Below are 22,431 nucleotides of genomic sequence, written 5' to 3' on the forward strand. Positions count from 1 at the left end.
TACACTTGAAGGCAATAAAACAATAAAATTACATGTACGATTTGCTTTTATTTTTGATTGTTCATTATGTGTTCAATACTACTATGAACACAAAATTTACAGAACTATGACGCTGCCCAAACTAGGCATATGTTGTTGTTTTTTTGTATACCAGACGAGCAAACAAGCAAAGCTATTTTTCAACAGCTACTTTGCTGCTATGCTGTTATGTTTGATGCTTCTGCTTAAGCTGAATTCAAGGTCTAAAAAACAAAATTAGTACGCCGCTTGGCAAGTGTTTTTTGTCTTCCTCGCTCGCAGAAAAGACATGAATGTGGAATTGCAGCATCCTCTTGGAAGAATCCTGCACAGACTATACAAGGTTACTCGGTTTTAGTCTTCCTTGTGTTAAATGCAACCATTTCTTTTGACTAGATCTTAATACTGACTGTTTTTAATATTGCAGTTCATATTCTACATACGTATTCATCTGAAGCATTAAAAATCACTCTCATATATGTTTTCATATGAGTGAACGGAGTTGACACTAAAACACATGATCTGCAATTAATCTTTTGCTCAGGTGTAAAAGTACAGTGTCACAAAAATATACAAAAATACTGCCAACATTTTACAATCATAACAAGACTGGCATTATTATTATTAAATTTTTTCTTTGCTGTAGGACTTAGAATAACAGATTTACTTTCGGTTGTGCTCTCTCAGCTAAATCAACTAGTAATTCTATTTACACATTTACAGTGGTCATTCAACCAATCACAAAATCATCTGATTTTCATTTATGGTCCATCCCTGGCAGTTATGGAGCCAACTTGTAGCCTTGGTCGAAAGCAAAAGTTACTGTAATTTGTCAAATGTCACGGCCAAGATTCTTGAAACGGAGATGTATCTTTATCACATATCAAACCCTGCTTTAAATTGAAGAACTGCTACATGTACTAATAGAGCCACCTAGACCACAGTCAAGGATCACTGCATCTACTAATTGACACTGCCAGCTTCCACAGCATGCTAAAAATTCACAAAAATAAAAACAGAGGGAAAAAAAAAATGAACTGGCTGTACACTGCATTTGCAACGGATGCCCAACAAGTCAAGAGTTGATAACAGTATTGTTATTTCATCCATGGTGTCTGATACTTTTTTTTTTTTTTTTTTTGATCACTGATCACCTTGGGGTAAAGATTGACTACCTCGGGGAAACTGGGCTTTCAACACAATACAATATATACCTTAAATAATATAGGGAAAGTTAATACATAGAAGAGTGTTTTGGCCAAAACCTAACATAAATGTATCAAAACACGAAACTAAAATGACTGCTAACAAATATACTGGTGCCCAGCTTCCTATGCCGAAAGAGTTTTAAAGCGTTTTTCATAACTTTTGAAAGGACATCCACTGGTGAGAATAATGTCTATATAAATATTTAAAAAGAAATGTTCACTTCTGTACTGAACACAACCATGATGACACATTCTAAAGAAACAGCTGCTGATAGTATCTTTTTTTTTTCTCCATCCCTTTCTCTACCTTCACAATACCTACCCCTCCCCCCCCCCCCATCTTTCTCCTGCTCTATCAATATTTCTCTCTCTCTCTCTCTCTTTGACCTTTTTGGCATCTATTTCCCAACATAAAAACTATGAATACCATCCTAGAGATGTGGTCAACGGCACCCGGCAAACTTTATATCGCAGTATTGCATTGTGATGCTGTCACAATGTCTCACACAGGTGAGATTAGCCAAAGATTTTGCCCCACCCCGGCCAGCCTCAATGCCAGCCAGTGTCATGACGATAGACTGATATCACACGGAGTCATGGTACTCTGGCATAAAACTGAATGCCAATGGCTAACTTTTTTCTCTTGTGTCCCCCTTGTAGGCCACTAAAATCTTCCCATTTGAAATTTTGGTAGCCTTAAAAGGAAATGTAGCAGCTGGAAATGATAGGAAATATAAAAGTTCATTTTGAATTTAAGCTGTCCAGGCCACTATAATCTTTAAATTTTGAAATTTTGGTGGCAGTAAAAAGAAATGTAGCAGAACAAATAATAGGAAATATAGAATATAATTTGGAATTTTAGCTGCCAAATTGAGCCACCAAAAAATAGGCTTCTTTGAAGATTTGGTGGTCATACATTAATTTTTAGTGGCCCCAGGCTACCAGGCCATCGCTATTGTCAAGCCCTGCCAAATGGTCATGCATCTGTATATTACACAAGAACAATACACAACAAAATGTATACGGGGCAACAAAGTCTGATCTGCCCCCCCCCCCTCAAAAAGAAAAGAAAAGAAAAAAACAAACAAAACAAATGATGGAAATGTACATAACACTTTTTCAAATAGTGCCATCACATACATAAGCTATTTGTTTTCACAAATGTTTGGTCAACACATACACTGTAAGATTGGACTGCACATCTCCCTTGCAATTCAGTGAAATTTCAACCGTGCGTGAAAATAATAGAAACCATGGTGTCGATATACATGATGCAGGATTTTTGCGTCAGTCCTTGCGACTTGTCAGGTACAAATACAAGAGCACCATCATCATGTGTACAGTGTGAACACACACATGTCTGGCACATTATATCAGTGTGCATCACAGTCACAAAAGAGGTGTCTTTCCCACTGGGTGCGTTCATGTTATCCTCCTTGTCATCCAGACAGCCACACTTATCCCATTCACTTCCACGCTGACAGGATTAGCATCTTAGTCTCAGTCCCTCCTCATCCATAGTCTCTTCCGGCGAGTTATCATCAAAGTCATTTCCCCCTCCTCAGAGCTTGTCCGTGAGGAGGACCAGCGTGCTCCAGTAGTTGTAGATGATGAGGGCCAGCATGATCGCCACGGAGACGTAGAGCGGAGGAAAGAGGTTGTACCCTGTGATGGCTTCCTCTCCCAGAGAGAGGACAGTGTCCACTATCTTGTGCGTCCTAGGAGCGCTGGGGTCCCCTGGTGGGATGACTTTGCCAATCTGTGGGTCAACAAAGCAGAAGTGGAGCAAAGCGTGGTAAAGAGAATGATAGAAATGACAATAAAAAGTAGAAATACATGAAACAATATCATTAAAGATGAGGGGAAGAATGCAAACATTTAAACTTCCTTTCCAAGTTTATCAGTCAATCAGGGTGGCATTAAATGCAAGATCACCTAACTACAACAGGTGTCCATCTTCACTCAATATTGGGACAGTGCCAAGCCTGCATTAACCTGTTACCTAGGTACAACATTTTGCAATCACAAGAGACTTTCGACATGTGCAACCAGTTTGCCATAGGCAATGGCATAATCTACACTTCCTATTTCACGACAAGTCAGTGCCAAATCAGAATATTTCCAAGTCTCTTCATGGCTTCTCACAGCACGCAGTGGTCTGATACCACGACCTGCATCCCGTAGCCACGGCAACTCACCTGCTTGGCGTATCTATGCAGTATCTGCCTCAGGCTGAGGAAGCAGGTGGCTTCCATCATGAGACTGACCGCTTGACCCTTCCTGATCTTGACCACTCCCGTGAAGACGGCCGGGTTGTTGTAGCACTTGGCCAGCGTGGCAATGGCCATGACCTTTAGATATCAATATAAAAATTAATACAATATGCATAACCGCACAAACTTAAACTTTGTGAACAGCAGGATTCAGGGTGGTTTTATGGCAAGTCTTAGATTTATACAGCTGAAATATGAGATTTTTGTCATTTCTGTATATGAAGCAAATAAGGAATTGTGAGGGCACGATATCATTCTCTTCCTGTTTTGAATATTCATAGCAAATGGTGAAGATGTGTTTTCTGAAAAGTTTTGAAATTTCAATTTAACTTCCTTATTTCTCATCTAATTTTTATCATTTTTGCACTGTTCTGTGGGGACTTTTTTTTCTCTTTCTTATGAAATTGATGAAATTCTGGGGTGGATTTCTTCTTTAATGACATTCTGTTCATTTCCTGAATGTTTAAAAAGCCAGCCCACTCTGGTGTAGCCAAGTCAAGGCCCCACACAGAGACCATCATTCTACTCTAAGAATTTAAATTCCAGCACCCATTTTAACTGGCAGGTCAGATTCAACATCATTTGCCTCAATGAAAACAGGAAGTGTGCTGGTGAATGTGCCTGTATGCATAAAAAAAGCACACTAAGTGTTTTTATGAAGAGTTTGATAATTTGAGATATATGCCATCAAACCTGCTGTAAACAAAGAATATAATACAAAATTTTAGGATTTTTTTAAATCACAATTTCAAGAATATTCCTTGTTATGAAACAGGTGAGGTATCACTAGCACAGTTTTATTTTGTCTCATCTGATGACAGACCTAATTTAACCCTATTCTAACTGAGGGGGGGGGGGTCAAATTGACCCCCCCCCTCGACGTTTCGCGCCACAATTTCACAACGCGCAAAGCTTTTGCCGCGTCGTTTCACGACTTTTTTCATTGAAGTCTCCCGCATATTTTGAGACCAAATTTGCGACGTCCGGGTACACCGTTTTGAAGTTACGTAATGTTTTGCATATGCATGTCAACCAAAAAACAGCTCAAATTCATGATATCGTGTGCAAATCCAATGCAAATTGTGTTTTTTGGTTAAATTGATATAAATTAGATTATTTCAACTTTTAACCATTGAAATTAATCAATTCTAGTGTAGATAAGCCTGAAAAAGTGCCTGCAACAAGTTTTGGCAAAAAAACAATAGAAAACAAAAGGTTGAAAAAACAATAAAATACATAAGAAATTAACAAAACAATAAAAAACAAAAGAAATTAATTTCAATTGAGCTATTTTTTTACACAAAAATTGTTTGATGTGTCTTGAGGAATTCTGACACAAAAATTTAGCAATCCTCCAGTCTTTTTAATGGAGTTATAGGTGAAAATATGATTTCATGCACAAATTTGCATAATTAATTTATTAAAAATAGAAAGGCAATATTTTTCTATTGTATGACGATGTAATCTTGTAGTTGACATCCAGCTCTATCTTCAGGCAAAATTTCGCGGCGATCGCGCGATCGGCGGCCGAGATCTGAAGGGGGGGTCAAATTGACCCCCCCTCAGTAAAAACTTGGTCTCAAATAGCCCAGTTAGAATAGGGTTAAAATGTTTCAAAATGGCCCTTAACCCCTTTTGCAACCAAACTTTCCATATGTATAAGTGTCATTCTAGCTCTAAGAAATCCATCTTTGCTACATGGCAGTACTAGGCCTTACCTGAGGAATGGCACAGAAGTTGAAGACGGTCTGGTTGCGGATGCGAGACATGTACTTGATGACATCTGGGACGTGCTCCAGGGCATTTGTGATGAGATCATTAAGGCAGTGAACTGCTGACGTTCTGTTCTCCGCGTCACGGAAGTCACTCAGCTTCTTGCCATATTTGCTCCAAACCTTGTGGGAATTAAACACATATTAACCACATTAATCGGCCAAACAACATTCTACAGGAATCAATACAGACTAGGACTTTATCCTTTTCTATTTTATACGCATTGCTTCTAACATTAAAATTATATCTACTGTGTGTGTGTTTGTATGTGTGTGAGTGAATGTACATACTGAAGTACCTATTTTTTCTTTTTCCAGGGTGAAAGTACCTATTTTTTCTTTTTCCAGGGCTGAAAATACATGAAGAAACATAAGTCTTGTTAGATTTTGATACCTTAAATCACGTTCCAGACCAGAGCAAACACCCCCAAAATTCCTTCAAAATAAAACCAGATGACGATGATGTTCATTTGCAGCCGGGCTCCTTTCAATGCTCTTTTACAAACAAATGGGGCTACATACATGATGTTCATCATCATCATCATCATCATCATCATCATCATCACCATTATCACCATCATCACCATCATCATCATCATCATCATCATCACCATCATCACCATCATCATCACTATCATCATCACCATCATCACACATCATCACCATCATCATCATCATCATTGTATGTTTTCCTTTCATTGAGTAGTTTGTCTTTCTTTTGCTGGTTGTTTTTCATTCTTTACTTCGCTCATTTTGGCACAATCCTATCGAAGAGAAAGGATGCAGGTGGGGGGGGGGGGATTACCTCTCTTGGCCAGAATTCTCTCTTCTCTAGGCTGTCCTCCAGATAGTCTCGGATGATGTTGGTCTTCTGCAGGAACAGCCCCATGGAGTTGGCCAGCTGGGTGTCCTTCCCTACAATGGCATCCTCCATCTTGGACGCTGAGAAGAGTCTGGACAGGCCGATCCCCACAAGACCGGCCACGTAGTGACAATACTGGAGAGGTCAAGGGGTCAAACACAAGCAGTTAACTAACCCCTTGAAGACTAGTCCAGAGTATTCTCGGGCTGGGGCGAATGGGAAATGTGTGTTATAGGAAAATTCGTCCATCTTCAGTCGCTTGGCATACAAATGATACACAGGTCTCAGTGCATTAGTAGAAAATGTGTGCATAAAGGTATCTATGGAATGCTTAACATACAAGGCAACGCCGAGTGGGTTTAGACTATCAAAATTGCATAGTTACTGCATGAACACTATTCCTACAAATATGATAACCAAAAAGATGTGTACATCTATTGACTTTATAGAATAAGGAGCGATTTTCTTGCCTGTTCTCCATTTTTTTATCATTTAACATGATGGCAAATTTACTAGAAGCATTTCCTTTTAGCTTGGCATAGAAGCAAACTATGCATCCACTTCTTCCGGTCATGCATCTAGTATTAAATTAAAGTGAAAACAAAGTTCTGGTAAGGGCCTGAGAACCCGTCTGGCACCATTTCATATTTGCTTGCAATATATCGAAAGAGTCTACAAAGAAACTTACCTGGCTGACGCGGTTTGCCGGAATGATGAGTGGTTTTGGAGTATTTTGAGAAAAATAATAAAAGTCGGTAGACCGACTTTTATTCCAGAAGGCTCCAGACTAACTCGGTCTCAGGGAAAACTCGACCCTTCAGACAATTTACACACAGTTCGTGATCGCCATGTTCATCAGTACTCTATAATACTACGGGTACCAAACCAGGCCTTACTGAGCAGACAGGAAAGTGAGTGCTAATCCTGTACAAAACAAATGGACAGCGCGCGGTCCTCAAGCCTACTAGTATAGGCACATCACCTCAGTTGCTGAGACGCGCGGTCTTTGAAGTTTTTGTTGTTGTTTATCAAGCATCTTTGATTGTTTTTAGAGGTGCTTGATAGGCGCACACTAATTTTGCATGCGCGCCAAAGAGGTTTTTGATGCGCGTTGTAACAACTCGGACCATTACTGCGAGTAGCCAGAACGCTACAATGTAGTTTATACAGGCCGCTCCCATATGCATAGTACACCACACTCTACAATCCAGAGGGACAACCAATACATCTCATCCCGCCGTCAAGCAAAGCGAGGCCGAGTTATCCCGGAGTCCGAGTCTAGCCTGACCCCGTTCGGGTAAGTTCTGAGACTGAAAGTTTTTGGTTAATATTTCCCATTTTCGTCGTTACCCATCGAATATCTTGTTATTACAGCGTTATTCCGCACATTTCCTAGGCCTACGTTCACATTTTGGAGCAAAATTTGACAACTTTTGCACGCGTACCAGAACTTTGTTTGGGCTTTAAACAATATGCATGGTCAGCTAGCCAATAGGCGCCTTTTACAAAGTGCGTGAATGCTTGCTTAGTGTGAGAATTTTTCCTACAAGTGTGCAGTGGCCATCAAAGGTAAGGCAACATGTCGGCAGTAAAAACCAATGCACAGCTCTCCACCAGTGAAATTGCAGAATTTTCTAAAACATGAATGAAATTTGCAGCCCATGCCGTACTGACTTGAACATGGAGTGGCAATGTCGACTAAAGTGCAGCATGGGGTTGTTGCCATGGCAACTTACCAGGTTCCAGTCCTTCAACGTGATGACTTCTCTCTGTAACACTTCACTCATCCCATCTCCCATCTTGTGGCAGATATCTGAGATCACCTCTCTGTAGTGTTCGTCTAACGTCCTGTACTCTAGTGAGATCTGAGGAATCAACATTTAAAATGCTGTTAACCCGCTGAGGATGGGTAGATTTTGCTGTAGCATGCATTTCCCATAGACACCTGCCCGAGTATACTCGGGACTCATCCTCAACGGGATAAGTTACCCTACGAAGGCAACATTTGTTTTGTTTTTGTTGGTTAAAAATTTTAAGCAAAAAATATTTTTTGCTTCAAATTCAACACTAAATACTACATCCCACAGGATTTCAAAAATACTATCAATTCTATCAAAAGGATGATCAGATTCTATCACTAATACTCGATGTATCTATATCCAGCAATAAAACTTTATCTATAATTGATGTGCAAATATTCCATGAACAAACTTCTATACAAGAAGTATAATCTTTAAAGAAGGTACTTTATTTATTCAATACATTTTGATTGTTGCTGAGGGGATAACTTCGGACGTGTCTAAAAAATGCCATCTGTGTACTTATACAAGATTGCAGTGATAATGGTAAGCACTGCACAAATAGTGGTATTATAAATGTTCTTTTTCTATTATACAAATAAGGGAGGGGGAATTGCACTGCATGTTAAATGATCTCTAAATTCTTAAATGATCTTATTATTATTATTATTATTATTATTATCATTATTATTATTATTATTATTATTATTATTATTATTATGATTATGATTATGATTATGATTATGATTATTATTATTATTATTATTATTATTATTTTTATTATTATTATTATCATTATTATTATTATTATTATTGTTACTATGATGATGATGATGATTATTAATATTACTATTATTAATATTACTATTACTAGCATTATCATCATCATCATCGTCATCATCATTTCATTATCACCATTATCATTACTATCGTTATTACAATTATCATGGTTTGTTGGGGGTAATACTTACAGATGGAAAATCTTCCAGGACTATCCTGTCCTTGTCCTTGCTCTCGGTGTACTTCCACTCGGGGTCCTCGAGGTTCTTGTAAAAGTTCTGCAGCATCCTGATCTTCTCCTCCAGTGGGATGGTCATGTCGTCCTCCACCGTGTCCAGGGCCCGCAGGACCAGGTAGAAGATGCAGACAGCGTGCCTGGTGGCGGGAGGAGTTACAAGATTGGTCAAGTGTCAGACGTTCGATGGGTGAAATGTGGGAGAGTTTCATTGAGAAGTTGTCCATAAAAGTGTGAAAATATCTGTGTGCGCAGTCTGAGTTCTTTGCTTTGTATGTCAGTCTGTTGTATTGTTTGTTTGAATGCACGTATTTATGTTTTATTGAAAATAGGTAAGGAATATTTGACATTTGCTTTGAGAAAATGAATTATTCTGTGGTTTTCATCAATCAAGCGGACTTTAGCATACTTGCCTTAGAAAACATCCAAAGAAAGCATCCACAGAGCTACATTATATCTAGAATGCTCTTATTTAGAGCATGACCAACTAAATTTAATCAAGGTATAGCAGAGTTCATGCTCAGTGTATCTTTTGTGAAAATTATTAGTTTGTCAAGTCATGCATTTCAGTTGTAGAGTTCACATCTTCCAAAGGCTAAGACTAAATTCATTGGCCCCACCATCAAAATACACACTTTTTAAAAAGAATCTCTTATAATGCGTTTGTAGACATAACATGAGTTTGCAAGCAATACAGGATCACAGCATAGTCTGATACTGGTAATCTCATGGAAGTCTTGTGGGAGGGGACCATGTAATACCTTTTATGGTCATTTTCCTTATTTTCTTTTGTTTGTTTGCTTTTACCGGTACTATCAAACTTTACTATTTCATTTCATTTCATTTCAATCATTTATTGTCCATATCATGGGTATTTGTTTTGTTTGCATGCTTTTTACAAAAGGAAATATACAATACAGTTTCATAAACAACATTTAAATGACATATAAGACATAAAAAAGCATCAATTGATACTAATAAATTATTTTATACATCTTGAATTTATGGCAAGAGCATGATTTCATTACTCTATAATTACTCCACGGCAATAGACCCAAAGTGCCACAATAATTACACTTTTATATACAATGTATGTGCTTTATGAATATGTTTCTGAAGCATAAATACTTCTATGAACCTGTAACTTTCATATTTTACACCCTGATATAATGGCAATTTTCAACCCATATTCAGACATGATAAAAGCCCTAAATTTCTAGGTCCCTTCAATCAGACAAAGACTCAGACGTCTACTGGCCTGGACTTACCGAAGGTCACCCTCCAGTGCCTGTATGACTGCAGCAAAGCTCCTGCTCGTCTGGTTCAGATAAAGGTAGCATTTCCTGGCCGCCGGGGTCATCGTGTCCTGTTAACACAAGATGCAATGTTGCAGTGGTTCAGGTAGTGGTGTGGATGCGGAGAAATCACAGCAAGAAATTGCAATCAAATCCAGTGAAACTTGGATACATTTTTTTTTTTCAATTCTTCTATTAGCTTTGGATAGGGGTGAAATATGTCACTATGAAATGTATTGCACAAGAAAAGAAAATGATGTGTTGAAAAGCAGAAACACAAGAAAATGTTTAAAAAAAAAAATTATATGAAGCATAAACAGGGCAATGTCACATTCATGAGGCTAGATTAAAATTGTCTCAAGCTGTTAACTGGGAAAAATAGTAAACAAGAATCATTCAGATTTCAACAGTTGGAACTTAATTTCTTGATTTATTCAACAATATCTGTAATACTAATAAGAAAAAATAATTCTTGCTCAGCAGAAATAAAGAAGTACCAGTACTGGTAGCAGAGATGGAAAACTCTTACTAATGCCTCTGACGTTTTTAGTGAACATGTACACAACTGTAATATCATAGAATATCACAAAGAAGGTAGAAAAAACATCTTACACCTGGTTTAATAGAATGGATTTTTTCCCTTGGCTCAGTCAGTCTTTAAGTAAAAATCTTAATGGGGGGGGGGGGAACAAAATCAACTCATAAACCTTTACAACTAAGGAATGCAAACTGAATAAGAATACACCTACATGTAGCTGTGGTCAACAAAAGGGCAATTTCTTCTAGAAAATGCATTTCTAAGTCTGGAGGGTGAACACCATATTTTTTTCCTAAGGGGGATTGTATATAAATTCTCTGGAAATGCACAATTTCAACACATTCAATTTTGACTGCTGCACCTGCAGCCTATCTTTTCAGGCCTCTAAACAGTTTATGCAACACAAGAGTTGGATTTTTCTTTTTTTTTCTAATATGACACCAACCAAGGACATTAGTATCTTCGGAATGTTTTGAAGAATTTTGATTTAGTTTTTTCCCATTGTCCAACTGCATGTCTTATTTGCAAACTGTGAAATACCTATAAATTAGGCTTTGACATGGCTTGTTCAATGGTGAAGGGGTCTGCGGATGAATGCAGCACAGACTACTGCAAATCTCGCCATCCCCAGGCCATTCATGTACAGAAAATGTCAAAGTCACCTTCAGGATTTGCACACTATATGGAGTGATTCTTTGCTTGAAAGGGAAAACAAATCTACTATCCACCATTTCAAGCTATAATTAGAACTAGATTCTGATTTGGAATCTATAAATCTGCATTCTCATTGCAGACAAATTGTCTTTCATAATTCAATTTTCTCATGATCTGTGATTGTCTTTATTGGGAATTTTAGAGAATTATAGATGGAAAGATAGACCCTCAACATGCTCTTTAAATAATATGTTGTATCAAAAAAGTAAAAATTATCAAATGCAAAGTAGAATATTTCCCTTTTTCCATTACATGGTTTCTTTTTTAGTGCTCAGTGGATTTTTTTTTCTCTCTCTCTTTGGGCATGTGACTCTCTTATTGTATGCAACGAACATGCATTAATTCACTTGCACTTTCACTGCAACAAGAAGAGTCATTTCCTACAAACTGGATCAGATGAATTAACAAATGTCAGAAAAAGTAATTATAGCCAATAATGGCACTATGTACAACAAAGCAACACATAATCTAGAATTCACACTCTGCAATCATTCTGTATATTATGTAGAAAGTTGATGTTTCCTCTTCTTCCCCCCCCCCCAAAAAAAAAAAAAAATAAAAAAATTGACACATAAAATGTATCCAACATATTCTGCCAAAGACAACTGGACAAGTGCCATTCTCAATGCAAAAAGTTTTGAAATTTGGGTCGCAATCAGAGCTGTGTCTTTTTAATTCTGCATTCTCACTGCCAAAAAAAAAAAAAAGAGAAATTTTTTGGTTATCAAATTGCGATTATTTGCAAAGAGCTGGCCCGTACATGTTATGAATGAGATGCTTTTCTAGTCTACATTGTAGGTCTCAAGGCCAATACATACCAATACACCATGGCAAGGTGGAAAGGGCAAGGAGCGACATGCGCACGGTGCATTGTGGGATATATTTCAAAGATAAACTGGTAGGTACACTTCCAAGGTATAACTATCAGGGGTGGATCCAGGAATTCTGTAAAGGGGGGGGGGGGGCGTAACTAATATTTCTGGTGCCACTTTTGGGTTTCATTACATTTTTTTCTTTTTATTTCTTTTGTTTTTAACGAAAAATACAGGGGCGAGTGCGCCGGTTGCGCCACCCACTGGATCCGCCACTAAGTATAGTTTAGACACAATCATCATCACTGAGCATGACACCTGAATGTTCCCTTAAGGGAGGCAGGAATAGGGAATTACAATACAATGGACTTTGGCTTTCTCTGACAGCTTGAGAGATTAAACAAAGAAACACTATATTTTTAATTGATCAACATTCTCATGACAGCCTTTACTGCACCGTCATTATAGCCCATTCACACACACCTGAAATGAACAATTCTTTAAAATCAACTTTTGCAACGCAATGCAAAAACCATCCATTCTTTAATACTCTTTAAACCCCGCCATGTTGACTTTTTTACCACTGACATTCTGACATTTATGCCAGTGAAGACAATACACAATATAGTAGTTTGGGTATTCGGAAAAAAAAATACCAACAACAACAACGAAAAACATACATTTAGGTTTGTAGGCATAAACACAGCACATACACACACACAATCACGGGTGTTGTTACATGACAATGTCAATGCACAGATCGAGAGCATGATTACAACAATGAATTCTATCTAATTGTACATTTCATACAGTACTTACAAAACTGAAATAAACATAATTAATGAATTAACATGAATTTTTGAAAGCTCATCAAAATACCACTTTGAGGTTGAATGACTTGAGAAGAGAGATACACGGCAATCTTTGATGTTTCTCTGAAGTAGGTTTCTATCTGATAACATTGGGACTGCATGATAACAAGCAAACAATGTTATCACTCACACACAGTTCATTGACTGATATAAAGACCTGTCACACTTGGCTAGAACAAGGGTACAGTATATCAAAGAAGTACTGCGTTTATCATCTTTCCCCTGTTTAAAACGGCTTTCAAAAGCCGTTTCCAAAGCCCTTTCGAAAGCCATTTCCAAAGCCCTTTAGAAACGGCTTCCAAAATAGTTGCATTATATCAACTCATCGCGAACACAAGGTTTGTTTTTTTTTGCTATACATTGTATGTAGAGGTTTTTCCCTTATATGAATTTCCTGCAGGTTGGAGCATGTTTACAATATCTATAGTATGGTGGAGGGGGGGGGGGGGGGGAGGGGGAGAGGGTTAGCAGCACCCCCATGCTCTGAGTAGAATCCTCTTGCTCAAAATTATTTTTTTTTTTCAAAAGATACATACCCCCTCCCAGCTTTTACTTCTTCTGACCGAACATTTTGAAAATCAAAAAAATAACAAATCTTTGTCTTTTTCATTTGACCACTTTTTTATACCTTTTAAAACATTACTAGCAACTAATAGAAATAGATTATGAATTCAAATGTTGAAACATCTTTTATAAATATCATCAACCCTACCATCCATTTTCTGTGAAACCATACACAGTATACTATTTTCATGTTTTGTTCATCAAATTTCCTTTCCGATATGTGAAAAAATTTAGCGCCTGGTTATTCAAACAGCAACACCTCCCACATGTGGGTTCTACCCCCCCCCCCACCAGATTTTGGGTGCCTTCTTTCCTCAAAGCTAACCCTCCCAAGTTCTTCCTCCACCTGTTTCTTCCACCTTTCCTTCGGTCGTCCTCGCTCTCTCGGCTCATTCGCTTCAAACTCTGGCACTTTCCTCAGAACAGCATCATCATCTTTCCTAAACACATGCCCATACCATCACACTCCATTCATCCTTAAACCTTAAAGGGAAGATAAACCCCAAGAACAATGTGGATTGAGTGAAAGCAGCAACATTAGTAGAACACATCAGTGAAAGTTTGAAGAAAATCGGACAATCGATGCAAAAGTTATGAATTTTTAAAGTTTTGGTGTTGGAACCGCTGGATGAGGAGACTACTAGAGGTTATGACGTATGAGTGGACTACAATATCAAGAAAATATCAAGAAAATACTACAAAAATCAATTTTTCATGAAAATTACAAATTCCATCAACTTGATATTGACATATGTTAAGGGTAGCAATTATTCCCCCTGCTTTCTGAAAGCGGTTGGTCCACTGCTCTTTCATAATTCTAGAAAAGTGAATTTTTGTTGAATATCCTTTATATTTTCTTTGTATTGTTGTCCACTCATACGTCATATCCTCTAGTAGTCTCCTCATCCAGCGGTTCCAACACCAAAACTTTAAAAATGCATAACTTTTGCATCGATTGTCCAATTTTTCTCAAACTTTCACTGATGTGTTCTACTAATGTTGCTGCTTTCACTCAATCCACATTGCTCTTTGGGTTTACCTTCCCTTTAATTAAGACCAGCTGTTCCACTGATTCAACCCATGCATAACTCCATCACATCCTCAGTTTTCTTTTTTAAATTCCGATTAATTAGTTTCAAGCTACACTTTGCTTTCACCATCACTCTCTCAGCACTCCATAAAACATTTAAGAAAGTTACAAAAATAAATCAAAAGCACTTTATTCTCATCCAAAGTCTGATATTCATGGAACTCTAAGTCTAAACCATTTATTTTCACTTCATTTTATCTCATCTTTGCAGTCAACCTAAACATGTTTTGGAATTGCACTTTAACTTTCACTAGTCCAGATGCCAAAATTTGGTTGCCCTTGGAGGAGTTATCGTATGTGGGTTTGAACACTCTGAATGAATCAATCAAATAGTTATTAAAAGACTAGAAGGTTTAAACTAGACAAAACAAGGTAGCACACTCACCAGTTTCTGCTTTGGGATGATGTGTTGGCCTCCTCCAAGCTTGAACTTAAGGAGTGCCATAACCTCATCGGGATGACCTATTGACTTTAAGAACTCCATGGTTATTGCTGCAGTAGACTGATTCCTGAAGTAATGGCACAATGCGATAAAAAAAACAAGATGGGGATTACACATAGTGAATTGCTGTCTATGAGGCACTTTGAATGTGGAAACTTTTGGGAGTGATATTTAGCACAGGTGGGCAAATTTTGGAGAGTTTTGCTGAGTGATAACTTTGCAGAATACAGTATTTCTGCACATAATTCACAAAGTCTTTACATCTTCATGAGTTAGTGCTACTGATACTTCAATGAGAGCATAATTTTTGTAAATGTCCAGTGCCATCTCATGACTCCACAGTATGAAAGTCTTATGTCCAAGTACAGTGCTGTACTTTATCTTTCTTAAGATGTGACCATGCATCACAAAACCAACAAAAAGTCGCACACACTGATTTTGTGAGAGGACTCGAAATGGGTCAACCCAGTTGAGTGTTTCATATTTTAATCTGAAAAAGCAATTTTTCTTCTACAGTATTCTTAAGTTTGGGATCATAAAACAAACAGAAAATTGTGCTTTTAGCAGTTTTTTTAGAACTTTTTTTTTTGTGTAGAATAGTGCGACTATGTGTGTCTCAGAGTCCTCATTTCATTATTCTTCAAAACCATTTTTAATACACACTCTTCACTTTCTACTCTAATAACTTTTGAAAGCATGATGATATTTGTTCTGAAAGCTGTTATTGATTGTTATGGATAAAAGAGAATGATCAATTTCAACTAATAATCTGATGATCCCTTCATTGTTGTTGCTACATCTGTGCCCTGTTTCATAACGCTGTTCGCAAAGTTACGCATGACTTTACAAACGATTGGAATATGAACTGCCAATATGTGTGTGCTCATTTTTTTCTTATGTTTTAAGAAAGTACAAATGTATGTCAATATTTCATATCTACATTGGGGCAAAAACACACTTTCAACTAAATCTTGTCATGTAAGAATACTCATTATCATCTGCAAATTTCAACTTTGGTTATTGAAATTTAACAATGATTAGAAAACCCACTTGGCTTGCCATAATAAATTTAGGTCATTCTTAAAGTTGTGCGTACATTTATAAACAGCTATATGAAACAGGGCCTTGATCCTGTTTTGTTTGTTTGTTTTTGTCCCATCCATCGCAGAGCACAGTTCTGTACAGTAGGATTAACCTGAATGGACACTATACACTTCAGAGCCTCTTATACAGTTCACACTATTCCAGATGGTGTGCTTTCTTTCCAATATCTACAGTGTAGATAGGTTAGTAGAGTCCATAAACTAAATTGACTTCTACATCATTATAAAGTTCAGAGCCTGCCCTTTCAAAATCTGCCCTCAACTAAGTAAAAATCTATGATCGGTATGTCTGGCAATTTTTTGTTCGTCTCATCATGCAGGGTCACATGTATTGTTTGCCTGCTGGCATGCACATTGGAGTGTTCTCTTCGCCGACTGGCACAGATGTAGACCTGCAAACCAATTGTCAATGAACAGAGATTTATACCTACACTCCCCCGATTCCCTATTGTATCATCATGGCATTCCTGTTGGACTGAGGCACATTGTTGATACCTGAGTGGGCGTACTAATCTACAACTACCTGGCTGGTCAGTTTTGGATGGTATTAATACCGAGTGACCGACTCACATTAAAAAAAAAGCTTGGCATTATGGCACAGTAAGCTTAGTGACTAGAAGTAGGCAAATTACACATAAAGCCAAGGGTTCCTATGCAGGACAATCAATCACATTCCCTGTAAAACTTTTATCACAGTCCATGTTTATACAGAGCCTGTTTCACAACTAAATAATTCCACTGCGCACTGGTGAATTTCTGAGTCAAATCAGATAAATACATGTATCAAGTGAGGAATTATGACTTACCGGTAAATGATCTGGGCCCCATTTCATTATTTAATATTAATGATATCTTTATTCAACAAATCATTGTCTTTGACATTGATCACAGCCAGAGAGGCTGAATTACAAATTATTTTACAAAAGTGAAAAATATACACCAAAATAACACGCAGGCAGGCTCACACAAAACAAGAACAGTTCAAACAAACAGACAAACAAGCAAAAAAGTTGATACGATACTGATAGCAACTCTTGCTTGAGCTGGAATGAATTTAGGGACGCTATCGCTACGCTACGACAACCTCGTTTTGTTTGTCCGTTGTTTAACCACTGTAGTGGGATTTGGTTTGGGGGGATAGTTGGTTTTAACTTCCCCTCCTATCTACTGTTAGGGTGTCTGTAGCATTTTTGCAACTTTTGAAATTCTATAAAAGGTGGATTATAAACTATTTCATATGAAAGAAAAATATGTCATTAGCATATATTTCAAATTTCATGGCAAAATAATTATTCTATCTCGAGAAATTCAACTTTCAAATCACTGCAATATTACAACTTTTTTTTGACGAGCACGCACGAAAATGTGTCCAAATCATGTTTGCAAACAAGGCCGATAAGTAGCATTCGCGTGCAGATCGCCAGCGACCGGTTAATGAGCGTACAGCGGATTGCTAAAACGCGTAACCAGCGCAGAAGCCACTCCCCCTCGTGTCGTCATAATACATGTTGTGCGTACGTGCAGCGCTCAGCGTTGTGAATGAATACGTAGCGCATGCATTCCGGCCCAGCCAACATCGTCGGACGAGCTAGCGAGCGTGCATTTGAGTGTATTATTGTACTGCGTACTACCTACACACTGTACACACACGCTATATGCGCTGCACTACGTACGTACGTGTGTACACATCATGTACAAGCTGGCTACTGAATGCGACGACTACATAACACGTCGATGCTGTCGAGATCTATGGCAGTTCATGTGAAAATGTTATATGGCTATTTAGCCATGAATGCCACTTTACCACCATTCGTGGCTGAAGAGTATAGCTTCCAAAATCGTTGCCTGCCCTTTTTTGTCAATTGGAAGTTCAGTCGTAAAAATCGGTATTTGTACCTACCTTCCACCGCGGTACCGCTTCACAATTGACTTGCCTGATATGGAGCGTTGTGTAGCCTAGGCCTATCTGTTGTGCTGCATAAGATCGCGAGAAAGACTGTAACTCGTGCATCGTTAGTGCACTTTTCTATTGAAGTATCAAAAAGAAATAAATATGACTCTACATGGTCATTCATTTGGATTGATAACTCATACATTGTAGGCCTGTTATGATCATTATCAATCCAGTAATAGTACATGTAACGTTACTTTGACTACGTTGAAACTGATGCGCCAGGTGGTTTACGAGCGTGTTACATACATGCACATTGTGAATGCTGGGCAATCGTAACCCGGTACGGTACCCATAGAACTCTGGGGTGGTATTCTGAACACCGTTTTATCTCTGTTGTAACTTGTGTTGTAACTTGTGTTGTAAGTCTGTGAGTTACAACACCGCTAAAACAGTTGTAAATCGGTATTCTGAAAACTGTTTTAACGGTGTTGTAAGTCATGATAACCACGCCCATCGCAATAATCATATCCAATAGGAAATATTGTTAGAAGTAGCATCTAAGACATTTCAACCAATAAGATTGCTCCCTTGGGCAAAACGCGCCTTGCTTAACTATGCGCGTTTTAACAAGCGCTCATTCTCTGGCGTGCGCACAAATAGGACAATGGCATGCGCAGGTAAAGAGAGCCAGAGATAAAATAAAGTTACAACAGAAGCTTGATCATTATGCCTTCTTACCGGTTTTGCCGTATAGTTGGTGCGGTAGAGGATTCGCAAAGCTATCTCAGATTGAGTCTTTTTATTTGAAATTTTGTTTGAAAATAAGAAGATATCTGGCGTTTATAAGAGGAACCCAAATTTCATGGTTTATGGGGAACTAGACGCTTCTAGATTAAGTTAAGCCCTTGCAATGCCATGTTATTATTATTAGTAGTAGTAGTATAATAGAATTAGAAGTATTAGTATTATTGTTGTTGTTGTTGTTGTTGTTGTCACTATCTTCACAAGATCAATATCACGTCAAATTCCATCATGGAGCCTTAGACTTCTAAATACTTTTCTCAGGATTCGCGCCATCCCCAGCAATAAATATTTTTGAAACACCCAAAGGTACTGATAATGAATTTTTATTGGTGAAGATAGTGAAATCATATTAAAAAAAAATGTTTAATATTTTGATATTTAAGATTAAGATATTTAACATAAGTTAAAGCGAAAGTTACAACGGAGTTTAAACACCTTCCACCCTGTTTTATCTCAGAAGCATAAATTTGCACGGGGCACGACTTACAACAGAAGATAAAACAGTTTTCAGAATACCATGTAATCTAATGGGTGTTCAGGTTTGCGCCCACTGTTACGCGCGTGCGCATACCCTAAGACAATGGTATGCGCAGGCAAAGAGAGCGCAAGATAAAACACAAGTTACAACACAAGTTACAACACAAGTTACAACAGAGATAAAACGGTGTTCAGAATACCGATTTGCTACAACAGACTTACAACAGATATAAAACGGTCTCAGAATACCACCCCTGTGCTGTAGAACTATCGCAAGCGAAGCGACGTGACAGCTAGCTAGCTAGCTCAGTCTGTTTTCAGTGGCACGGATGTGCGCGCACGTACTCGCAAGTAGACACACACACAGCAGCGATCTAGCGAACTAACGTTACATTGTATGTATGTAAATACAGCTCTATGCGGTAGACACACTGCTGACCTACACGTGTAGGTCCGTGAGATACTAGTACACACACACACACACACACAGCGCGCGAGCTAGCTGCATGCGCGCCATGTGGTGGCGAATGCGTGTAGATTTACATATTTATGAGCGTATTTGCTCGGACGTTACTATGGTTGTTGCATACGAAGCCACGCCTAACACGTTCGCTGAGATCAAAAAGTTATTGCAAGGGGTATCTTCTAGGCAATATCCCCGGTCCAAGACGTGGAGCTAGCGAAAAACTGACCTCACCATCGGATTCAGCACATCCTAAACTACTCGCATGCCACACGCTAGTACAAGTAGCGAAGCAGACGCCGAGATATCGAGATAGGTGTGATTCTAACGACATTTACACCAATTTATCGTCGGAGTCATGTACCAGCGCTTTGACAGATTATGGAGCAAAACTTCCTCTTTCATATGATACCAAATTTGTTAGGATTCGATAGCGGCATGGACCGGGGATTTTGCAATAAATGCGATTTTTTAGCACAAAACGCGGGGTCAAAACAGCGTAGGCGCGCGACTCCATTGTGTTCTACGGGGCTTGCGTGTTGTAAGATAGGGGCGCGTTTTGTCCGAAGGTTGGCAGTGCGCGATCAGACACCCTACTACTGTACCTAGGCTCACGACATTAACCAGACCCGGACTGTGACTTTAACATGACTAGGGGGTCACCTGACTGACACATCCAACTCTATATCAGGTGACAATTGACCCCCACGACCTTGACTCGACGCTGATGGACACACAATTTGGGAAAGGAAAGAACTACAAGGCATACACCTGTATAAATCTACCTGAATCAAGCCCATCTTCAGCCTGGCGTAGTTGGTAAGTGTATATTCTGTGAAGTGGACACTAAGTTTTAACTCCCACTTTACCACCCTCTTGTGATTGTACAATTGCATGATGAACATCAACAAGACGTTGATGAATAAATTACTATACACCAATTTTACACAAGACCTAAGTTTATAACCCATTTTTCGGTGTGCCGAAGGGACATAAACCCGCAAGACCCAGCCAGGGTATGCACAAGCACATGCATGCACGGACCGAACGGACGCTACGGGAGCGAAGCCTGGGCAACGGCGGGGTCGGGATGGAACGCTTGCCACAAGCAAGCGTAAGCACTTGGGCTAGAATTTAGCTGTAATGTGACTCGCTTGTGCCGATCATTGCGTAATGAATTAATCGTCTGTACTACGTAAAACAATGTCTTACAAGTTTACTTCTTCGTATACGACTTTAATAGTATCAACAAAACACAAGAATCACATTGGAAACACCAGCTTACCTTCAAGCAGAGAGTCTTCTGCTAACGAACAAGGAGAAGGTCATCATATTATTTAGCAGCAGAAGACATGCCGGTTTTGCGGGCTTGTGATTGGCTACCAAAGCATGGGCTGATTTTCCCAGCCCCACCACACGACATGCACTGCATGCAGCACACAGCGTGTGCGCTAGCGAGTAAAGTTGACATCACTGCTCGATCTCACCATGGAAGAACGTTGGGCCACACACACACACAGTCGCTCCGTGTGGCGTGCATACGCAAGCACACACCGTACCGCACACTAGACTGATGTCCCCACATGACAGCCAGGGAGGGGGTTCAGCAAGAGTACAGCGGCCCGTACCATACGTGAAAAACAACCAATCACGCAATTTTGTTATTAATTTCATATCGAGTACTCGTTATTGTTGTTGTTTGAGTTTAAGCCCTCTAGCGACAGACAAAATAACCTATCAATATACGTAGTTAGTACCCTGCACAGTGATGGCACACCCCTGGTAATAACTTTGTCCTTGTGCATAATAAGTGCTTTCTAGTCTATGGGTATCGCATTTTTGTTCCTTTTTCTCCCCGGACATTCATAGTTGATCTGCTCTACCAGAATAAAGAAGAATTCTTACTCATGTTGTAGTTCGAAACCTGTCCACATAAATCATAATCATTCATTCATTAATTGTCCATTTTTAACAGAAACATCAATACGACTTCTTGCAAGAAAACGGGTGGATCATATAGCATTACAATGTACAATAAATGGAATTGATAAGTTTGCAACAACAACAACAACAAAAAAAAAGATTAGTAGGGCCTATTTACGAAAAGTGAGATAATTGTGGAAGAAATTCCAAATAGCACTTCACATTCTCATTTCACCCATTGAAAAAAAAACACACGTTAAAAAACAACAAACAAAGTTAAGAAATAATAAGCAAATCTGAATTAAAATCTCTGATATCAATCAGCCAATAGGGGATTACTTACATAGAGAAAAGTGTAGTCGTTAGCTTCTACCTGTCATAGCGACCACACGTCTACAGCGGCCACTTGCCGTAAACGCCCACTATAAATCCATCCATGTGAAAAGCATGTTAAAGAACCCGTCCATGGCGCCCGTCTGTCTATTACGGCCAC

General features: G+C 38.7%; 1 protein-coding gene across 1 annotated transcript; it reads right to left on the reverse strand.

The window, feature by feature from the left end:
• Nucleotides 1-1,581: 1,581 nt before the first annotated feature.
• On the reverse strand, nucleotides 1,582-21,422 carry LOC140239515 (squalene synthase-like). Its single transcript, XM_072319346.1, has 9 exons — nucleotides 21,301-21,422; nucleotides 15,218-15,341; nucleotides 10,216-10,313; nucleotides 8,904-9,087; nucleotides 7,870-7,998; nucleotides 6,077-6,268; nucleotides 5,218-5,394; nucleotides 3,425-3,577; nucleotides 1,582-2,985 (listed from the first exon to the last, which is right to left on the reverse strand). The coding sequence occupies exons 2-9, from the start codon at nucleotides 15,314-15,316 to the stop codon at nucleotides 2,788-2,790; spliced, it is 1,230 nt and encodes a 409-aa protein (XP_072175447.1). The 5' UTR covers nucleotides 15,317-15,341; nucleotides 21,301-21,422; the 3' UTR covers nucleotides 1,582-2,787.
• Nucleotides 21,423-22,431: the final 1,009 nt, after the last annotated feature.

Source organism: Diadema setosum, chromosome 16 (assembly GCF_964275005.1).
Source record: "Diadema setosum chromosome 16, eeDiaSeto1, whole genome shotgun sequence".
Classification (NCBI taxonomy): Eukaryota; Metazoa; Echinodermata; class Echinoidea; order Diadematoida; family Diadematidae; genus Diadema; species Diadema setosum.

What these genes read in the sequence shown, in the direction of transcription:
- LOC140239515 (XM_072319346.1), bottom strand. Translation starts at nt 15,316, where the DNA reads ATGGAGTTCTTAAAGTCAATAGGTCATCCCGATGAGGTTATGGCACTC. An exon ending in TCATCCCAAAGCAGAAACTG is followed by an intron (nt 10,314 to 15,217) that starts GTGAGTGTGCTA and finishes TTGTGTTAACAG; the next exon opens with GACACGATGACCCCGGCGGC. An exon ending in TCCTGGAAGATTTTCCATCT is followed by an intron (nt 7,999 to 8,903) that starts GTAAGTATTACC and finishes TTGATTCCTCAG; the next exon opens with ATCTCACTAGAGTACAGGAC.